The 9,408-nt window shown below is 42.8% G+C and overlaps 1 protein-coding gene across 1 annotated transcript; it reads right to left on the bottom strand.

The window, feature by feature from the left end:
• Nucleotides 1-325: 325 nt before the first annotated feature.
• Nucleotides 326-2,095, bottom strand: LOC115675753 (E3 ubiquitin-protein ligase Os04g0590900-like). Its single transcript, XM_030598509.2, has one exon. The coding sequence runs from the start codon at nucleotides 1,979-1,981 to the stop codon at nucleotides 839-841; it is 1,143 nt and encodes a 380-aa protein (XP_030454369.2). The 5' UTR covers nucleotides 1,982-2,095; the 3' UTR covers nucleotides 326-838.
• Between the last annotated feature and the right edge of the window lie 7,313 nt (nucleotides 2,096-9,408).

The raw sequence follows: 9,408 nt of genomic DNA, 5'->3' as shown, positions 1-9,408 counted from the left end.
AGATGCTCTAATCGATGCTGGATCTTGATCCGATGTTGAGGAATCACGACCCGTTGGTAGCACATCGCATTTCACATTGATTCACCACTGAAGTGGACACATTGATCACGCTTGAATGTGTCGGCCACCCGCACATGTGCCTTAAGAGTTAAAGACTTTCAAGTAGCACAGTGGCCAGTCACTCTTCCCACTCGGGACTTTCAGTAGGTCCCATCCCGTGCATGTGCAAGGGTTAGATTCTAGTCGCTCCTTTTAATCCAAAATGCTGCAACAAGTCCCCACAGAAGTGACACATCTCCTGATCAGAGCAGCAATCTTCCGAACAGAGCTGAAATCGAATTCACCTATAATGGTCATTTAAAGCACTAGATTAACAGGGAGGTTTCAAAACTAAGTTTCAAACTCGTGTTTGAAACGCGAGCAGTGCTTTCCCTGATACAGTTTTTTCCCCTACCATGGACATGAAAGTCTCTGGAAAAACCAGGAAAAAAGCTCAGCATGTTTGCCCAGATAGAGACATAAATGCAAAAGCTAAACTTGAAACTTCGTCTTCCTAGGCAAGAGAGAGAGAGGATTGACCAATTTACTTTGTCCATTTCCCATCTCTTTAATCATCGTTAAATAAAAATGCAATTTACACTCTCTTTCATTCTCATGGCAGCTAAAACTTCTCCTGCACTGGATCAGAAACTGGGCCATTTCTCTCAGCTATAAGCGTCTCGTGACTTGATCATGGACGAACCCTCGATTGCTGACACTGTTGCAGATATCTGTGTGCCCTCCGATTTTGAACTTGAAAGGAAACCCAGAAAAATAGATGGCAGGGACTCGGTTGAGATTACCGGGGAAGAGTCGAGTTTGATGAGTTCCGACTGTTGCTGTTGTTGTTATGTCTCGGCGTGAAGAGCCTCCCGCTCCAAGAGAGCGACCTCGGGTGAGAGCTCGTGTTGGCACGATCCGCCGAGGATTGAGAATCGTGGGTCGTTCTCGGCTCGCTCGTGTTCGCATCGGACGATTGCGATTCCGAGACTTGCCGCAGTTCGATTACCAGAAACGGAGAATCCATCGAAACCGACCTTCTCACCGGAACAACCCCTTCCTCCTCCTCCTCCACCAAACCCAGCTGACCGTCCCGACCATTCACCTCGTCAATCTCCTTCGACAGTCCATCGCTGTTGGATTCTCCAGATTCAACCCCACCTGCCCCTGCTCCTGCTCCATTGCTGTTTTCGCCTCCGCCGACGACAGCCCCCGCCGCCGCGCGATTGCCGTCGCCGCCGCCGTCGAGACGCTGAGAGAGACGTTCGGGAGGAGGGAGGGGGAGGGGGAGAGGGATGGGGCCGACGATCGGCGCGCGGCAGAGGGGGCAGTTGGTGTGCGACCTCAGCCACGTGTCGATGCAGGGGACGTGGAACGCGTGGCCGCACTTGGGCAAAACCCTCAGCGTCTCGCCGTCGCTGAACTCGCTCAGGCACACCGTGCAGTCGCTCCCTTCCACCAGGCCCTCGCCCTTCCGGTACTCGCACATCGCGATCGCGCTTATCGCCGCCGGGCTCAGCCCCACCGTCCGGATGTACCATATCGGGTGGTCCACGCGGTCCTCGTCGACGACCTCCTCGCCCCCGCCGCCGCCCCCGCCTCCTCCGTCCGAGGCCGGTTGGTCGCGGGATCGGCTCCGCCGGCGGCGGCGGCGGTGCAGGCAGCACTTGGCTATGATGAAGTAGTAGCTGACGAGGAGGAAGACCCCGCCCAGGATGCCGATGACGACGATCACGGCGGGGGGGAAGCGGGCGGATCCGGAGCCGTCGTTGGCGTCGGAGGGCACGTAGGACGGGGGCCAGTAGGGCGCAGCGGGCGGCGGTGGGGAGGAGTACTCGGGGCAGCCGGTGGAGCAGGAGGGGTCGCACCAGCTCAGGCAGGTGGAGGAGGTCACGTTCGCCGCCGGTGGCTCGGCGGAGAGGAGGAGCTTCCGGGGGCCCATCGCCGCCGGCGAGACGGTGGAGGCGTCGGATGCGGCGGAGGGCGCAGGGACAATCCTAGAGAGAGAGAGAGAAAGAGAGAGGGAGAGGTGCGAACTGGAAGGGGGAAGAAAACAAGGGGAAATCGAGTCCTTTTGTTTAGTTGCGTGCTGGGGGTTAAAAAGTCAACGACGACCGTCCCCCTTCGCTACGACGTCGTCGCCAATCGCCGCTTTTCATTTTGGTGAGTGGTCGTTTTGCTATGGAGGATCAATTATTGTTCATTACGAGATTGCCCACGAAAGAGTATAGGAGAGGGATGAGATCTTCTCTCGTATGGTAATACTGATCGCACCACCTCTCGATTTGCCAAAAAATGTCGTGCTTTCCCTAAGTGGGAGCTTTTCGATCCTTAGGCCAGCTAGGCGCCAGTCTCGGAAGAATTACGAGAGGCGATTCGCTATAAATTGAAGACAGGAAGAGGATCGGGACCGGGACCGACGACCCTTTTTGGGAGGTAAAGCCTCGGCCTCTTCGTTATATCATTCCATCGATCTCTACGCGTTAATCCTCGCTAGATCTATTTATGGGACCGATGCTTTTTTAAAATTTTTAGATGCACTGCCGATGCGTCCCTTATATGTTGTTGTGAGAGAATCGGATTTTTTCTTCTCGTGATTTCTTTTTTCGTTTGCCCACACAATTTGTCTTATGTGATCTCTCGCCTAGAATAAAAAATCGGAAGGGATCGTATTCTTCACATTAGCCGTTTTTTAAGGGATAAGTGCATTGTAAATCCTAAAATTTATTATGAAAGTGCAATTTAAACCTGAAACTTTCAAAAAGTACAATTAAGTCTTAAAACTTGTTACGAAAATGCAATTGAGTCCTAAAACTTGTTAAATTAATCCAATCAAGTCCTAAAATTTATCGAATTGATCCAATCAAGTCCTTTCATTTGATAAGTTTTAGGACTCGATTGCACTATTGTGATAAATTCTAGGACTTTCAGTGCACTTATTCCTTTTTTATTAAGTTTAAAACGAAATAAAAATGTCGTTCGACATTTATAGGTTCCGTTGAAATGATCGTCATGCACTAGCCGGTGTTGCGTCCCGATAGCCGCAAATGATTAAAACCTCAAAGATGCGAAAAATTAGACGAGACTCCTATAATCAATGATTGAGATACGCCTGATCGAAGCAATATTTACGAGACATGTAATAAAAATTAGGAGGGTGGGTGGTCATGCTCATGTTTTGGGGCGGTGGCCGTCACTATATGAAACGGCACTCGATTCATTAAAAATAATTAACCATAAGGTCGTTTTCTTATATGCCTTAAAAAATTGATGTTTAACTTTTAAGTTAGGCCGAAAGTCGCCTAATTATTTATTAGGAATTAATTAGATAAGGAGGAGAGATTACTGGCCAGTAGCACCTAATACTTGCATGTCATTGTCTACCTTCTATGTCCTACCTAATGTGCTTATTATGCTAAGACTTTTTCATCCTCTATTGGACTTTTTTGCTCCCGCGACAAAAAAGGGGAGATAAAAAAAAACGGACAAAAAAAAACAAGAAGAAGAAAACAAGAAGATGGACTTGAGTTTTTTGATCATCTAACTCCACCAGATTGATCTCACCATTTTTTTAAGGTGATACCTGTGAAGAAGACTAGTTTGCTTAACATATATCGCTCGGTTTCAGTGCCCACTGGGCTGGCGAGGCTCGAGCCCTCGCCGGAGGCTACTAGGTCTCACCAGGAAATGGGCGAGGCTCGCCAGCACTCGCTACTGGCGATGACCAGCTAGAAGAAGAAGAGAATAAAAAGAAAAGAAAGGAAATAAATAAAAATTCGAAAACATTCAAAAATATTATTAAAAATTATTCACTTTAGCGCCAAACAGGGCCACGTAAGATGACCGGTGTCCATGTCAGCGATTTTTGATCAAAATTAGTCGAATGGATTGAATTAGCACAAATACAAAAAATTTATAATTCAATTAGTAAAAAAAAAAGGCTTACGACGGAATTGACATAATTGTAATAGGTTTAATACTCTTTTGGCAATTTTCCCTCTGTTCAGGGTCTACCTTCTCCACTCCGGCGAAAAGACAGCAGAACGATTTTCGAACACGATCCGTTCCGTCAATTAGATCGGTCCCATGTCGACTGATCTCGCAGGTGTTTTCAGCACAGTCATCTGTGCTGCTGTCCCTGCCTTATCTTTAACGGGGCAAGCATGTTTTCCCAGACGGGGGAGTGTTATGGAAGAATCCAAGACACAGGAAGAGAGCCATGTGCTGAAGGGTCGATCTCATCTGCGTTCAACATCTTTTCCAAGAGGCAGCAGGCTTGTCCATGTCAACTGATGTCTTATGAAAGTGGTTATTTAGGCCCACAAGAAAGCGTCACTAGCAGAAATCGCCACGAGCACAACTGCCCCCATTCACCTTGTCGAGAGAATGAATATGCGTGGCTCGTTGGCTGTAGGTAAACCCTAGGAATGTGGTATTTAGAATAAGGTGTGTGCAGCATAAAACATCTATGAGTAACGCCATGCAGAAACTTCATTTGCTCCAGCAGTTCATCTTGTTCCCTCTAGGCTGATCCCTTTCGTACATGGAACATCCACTTCTTACATGTAAGAATGTTTGCTTAGGGTCGAAGCCATTTTGTTAATCACTCGAGTAGTTAGTTCGTACTCCATGGTGTTTTTATGTCGTGTCGAGTTAGTCAAACAGATCATCCATACATGACCTGTTTATTTGATCGTGACGAAAAAACTCAATCGAAACATGTATCCATATAAGTACTTCGATTGTATGAGCCAAGTTAAGTCGGACCAATTCAAACATGAACCACACAACCTGAATAGTCTTTCTAAGGTAAAATTTGGTTTTTATCATCTTTTATTCGTGAAAATGACGTGTGACGTATGATTATTTACACAAGATCAAATACTTCTAGGGAAAAACATAGAATAATATAATGAACTCTCAATCATTTATTTTATGGATAATTAAATTCAAAATCGATTCTAAGTCATTAAAAAAAACTTGGTAGTGATAGTACTTAAGTAAATTATGCTGATGGTTAATACTTTTTCACTTGTCATATAGTCCGTAGTAGTAGACAATAACAAATGGCTGGTAAGTTTTGGATCGAACGGGTTGAACCTGCCTCGAGCACAACCCACTAATTTATTATTTCAATTTTCTAATCAAGCCATTAGTAATAATTGGTTCTGGGGTGACTCGGTTTCCATCTAGGAATCCGAAACCTGACTAGGCAAGATCGGTTCCCAGTTTTTGAGATTGGACCGACCGATCCAAGCCAATTCAAGGGTCAGTCTAGGAACCGGTAATTCCTCCTCTCTTTTCCACAAGTGAGAGTCTCTCAACATTAAGGCTTCATTTGTTTCGCAGAAAACATTTTCCTTATTTTCTAGCATTTTGTCCACTTAGGAAAATGAGTCAACGGAAAATATATGCTTAAATTTAGGAAAATGATTTCCTCTTTAAAAAATTGAAAATTATTTTCCAAAATATAACTAAATATCAGCATTTGGCCCCGAAACTCTACGCTTATGCACAAAAATCACAATATTGGTTCTTAGGTCCTCACGTCTAGGACCAGGTCTCTGGTGCTCGGGCTTGTGACCCCAATGCCCGTGCCTAGATCCCTAGCACCCTCGTCTGGGTCTATTGAGGCCGGGCCCGAAACCCTAGTGCCCGTGCCTAATGCCCCAACACCCAGGCCCGCATTTGCAAAGGTCGAGTACGGGATCCCACTACCAGAGCTCGGATCCCCAACACCCGAGCCTAGGTTCACAAAGGCCTTGCCCGAGTCCATCGAGGCTGGGCACAATTCCCTGGTGCTCGCATGCGGGTCTATCAAGGCCAGACCCAGGACCCAAGACCCAGGTGCCCTTGCCCTAATTGTCGGCGCTCGGGTTGGGGTCAATCGCGGCCGGACCCAGGACATTAATACTAGCACCTGGTTCCCTGCCCAAGCACAAATTACTGGCCCCCGGATAGTGTATGTTTACTTAGGAAAATCAAATCAAATTTCTATACCAAATGACAAAAAATATTTTCTAGTTCATTTTTAGGTTTCAATTAAACATTGTAAAATATTGTCATGACTTCTTGAAAAACATTTTTCAAGAATGTCACATTTTCCATGAAACAAGTGGAGCCTAAAAGAAAAATAAGAGCATTATTTGTTGTTTATTCGTTAAATAAATGTTTACATAATCAAGGGTGGAGAGCTCATTGACAATCGACTAGTCTTCCAGTGGATTTTGACCTTGTTTTCCCTAGCTCTCTGCATAGATCCCCTCATTGGTATCAGAGCGTGGTTTTATGTCTAGCTTTGTTCGTTCCATGCGCTTAGTTGGTGATTGTCCAGTGCTGCGAAGAACCCTTTCTCTTCATCATGACCGATCCAAATACTACTCCAATCACTCTCACTGCTTCTCTCACTCCATCATCTTCTTCTTCATCTTTAACCGAGTTTCGTACTTTACATGCTTCTAAGATAGACTATCTCTATGAAGTCTCTCTTAGTGATGAAACCAAGATTTCCGAAACGCAACTTCCTTTCATGAATCCATACTCAGCCTTTGCCAAACCTGCTTCATCTTTTTCCCCCATCAGGTCTATACGACATCTCATCCGTCATACTCCAAAAGAGGTCAAAGAATACGTCCAGTCTTCCAAATTTGACCAACACTCAATTCCTGCCACTGAAAAGGAGTACTTTGTTACTCTTCAAATTCCTCATGAATTTCTAAAACAGTGGATCCAACAAGGGTATTCGCATATTCACTATGGAGCAGTCCGTCTTGCTCTTACCTTTCATGGGCGAAAAGGTTTGCCTGTTGTAGCAAGAATGGCTCTTTTGGATATTAGGGGCGCGTTTGGTAACGTTTCTACTTCTCTATTTTTCTGTTCTTCTGTTCCCTGGAACAAAAAAAGAACAAAAATATGTTTGGTAATGCATTTTATTTTTCTATTTCCTGGAATAGAAAAATGGCCAAGAAATATATTTAGAACAAAAATAAGAAGTCTTCTTTATTCCCAGAAACAAAAAAAGAAATAGAAAGGTCCGGTCCTCAAGCCGCGGCCTCAGCTCCTCCTCCATCCTCCGTCGTCTGTAGACCGTCTCAAAGCACCGGTCCGGTCCATTCACGGCAGGAATAATAAAAAAAAATTCATAAAAAAATTGAAAATTTCCAAAAATTCATAAAAATCAGAAAAATTATCAGAAAATCCATAAAAATCAGGAAAACTCAGAAAACCCATAAAAATTTGCAAAATTATGAAATTAAAAAAATTTAAAAAAAATTCATAAAAAAGTTTCTGGAAAATAAAAAGAGACAGATTTTGGGAAAGTAAAAAATTTTAATAAAATTTTCCCCAAAAAAATCAAAAATAAAAAATTAACAAAATGGCTTAGAATAAATTAAAAAATTCCGAAAATTCATAAAAAAAAAGTAGAAAATTTCAGAAAAATCCCAAAAAAAATTAGAAAATTAAAAAATTCCAAAAATTCATAAAAATCAGAAAAATTCTCAGAAAATCCATAAAAATCAGAAAAACTCAAAAAAACCATAAAAATTTGCAAAATTCCGAAAGTGAAAAAATTTAAAAAAAATTCATAAAAAATTTTCTGGAAAATAAAAAGAAACAGATTTAGGGAAAGTAAAAAATTTTAATAAATTTTACCCCAAAAAAATTTTAAAAAAAAATTCACAAAATGGCTTAGAATACCTGTGGCCACCCACTTTGAGAATGCAAAAAATTGGGAATAGAAATTTTTTTGGTTGTACCAAACACATTTCTGTTCTTTTTCTATTCCAGGAATAGAAATTTTGTGCAATTACCAAACGCATTTTTTTGTTCAAAAACTCATCCAGGAAATAGAAATAGAAAAATTTATTTTTGAAAAGAAATTATTCCTAGAAACAGGTACGTTACCAAACGCGCCCTAGGTTCCTAGAATACCAGCATGCTTGTATTAGTACTGTCCAAACCACCTTAAATGCTAGAACAGTCTTTGTAACCCTTTATCCAAATTTTAATATTGCCCTTTCCAATCCCCAGCTACTTTCTTTCTTGAAAGTGCAACTTCAGCTTACTGGAGCTCCTCAAACTGCCGATTCCATTGCTGCAACTCTTCATTACCAAATGGTGTATAAAGTCCAAAATCATGCCCTAGATCTGAATTTCCAACATGAAAATGAAGATGCACTGTTCAACTCCATGCAAAATGATTAGGCCTCTTGCATCCATGTTCCTCGGCAGATTCCAAAAGAAAAGTTAGCCAAGCTTCTTCCTGAATCTTGGATAACAAATTATGAAAAACTCCACCAAATTAGCCAACCTCTCCAATCTTTAGACTCTGAATTTGTCAGACAAAGAGATGGTACTGTAACCATCAAATTCCGCAAAGAGAAGGAAGAAACTCCTTCCATCTTTCCTATTATCTTTATGATAGAACCCTGTGTTCCTAACCTAGTTCCTGAGGAACCAAATCCAAAAAAGTTGGTTCAATACTTCAAAAGTGACGGACATCATGTCCATCACTATAAAGATCCTTATGGTCATTGTTTCTGGGATCCTTTTTGCCAATGTGCTTCATGTACAAATTCCCCAGATGAAGTAGATCCAGCTATTAGGCCTAAACGAAAAGCTGGGAAGGCCAAGGACAGCTTCTACCAAAGATATTTGGATGGAGATCCAACCATAGATACCCTTAGAGAAAATAGCGGATACAAGTTTATGGTTTCCTATGGTTCATCATCACCTACATCGCTTTCATCATCCCCATCAACTCCGTCATCTCCATCATCTCCACCATCACCTCCAGTTTCACCTCCATATAAAAAATCCGTTGTTTCCCCTTTCTACAAACCCATCTATAAGTAGGTAAAGAAAAATTCTTATCCACTTAAAATCCCAGTCTTTCCTGAAAACCCAACTACCGGGCAACTTCCATCTATCTCCATGTTCAACGAAGCTGATTTTCCTCCTTTAAATCCTGTTGAAAGTTCTTAGCTTTCTTTTCCTGCTACTGAGGAATTTACTGATCCACAGGGACGATACCTTCATGCTTCAAAAATTCATTCTCCCACTGATGTTGATGAACGTGGAAGGCCAAAAAGAATGCCTGCTGCTTAGTCTGTTCTAAATTGGCAATCGGAAACTCTTCTGGCACAAAATCAGGCTTTCAAGACGATTGACTCCAAAATTGTTGATGTGCAACAAGAAATCCGACGGTACGACGAGTCCATCAAAAAGATGCTTGTGGATTTCCAGAAAAGACTTCATGCTCTGAAATCAGGCCAGCATCTTGGCTACCATTATCTTGAAAGTCCAAAAAATGAAATAGAGAAACTCAAAAGGCAAATCAGTCTCCTTGAAGAAGGAAAATTTAAGCCT

This window comes from Syzygium oleosum, unplaced genomic scaffold, assembly GCF_021117445.2.
Source record: "Syzygium oleosum isolate NSW1041296 unplaced genomic scaffold, Sole_v2.1 Sole_v2.13, whole genome shotgun sequence".
Lineage (NCBI taxonomy): Eukaryota > Viridiplantae > Streptophyta > Magnoliopsida > Myrtales > Myrtaceae > Syzygium > Syzygium oleosum.
Note: the sequence above shows the minus strand (reverse complement) of the source record. Positions and strands in the feature narration are given on the sequence as shown.

Bases quoted from the DNA above. Each gene is read 5' to 3' on its own strand.
- LOC115675753 (XM_030598509.2), bottom strand. From the start codon at position 1,981: ATGGGCCCCCGGAAGCTCCTCCTCTCCGCCGAGCCACCGGCGGCGAAC.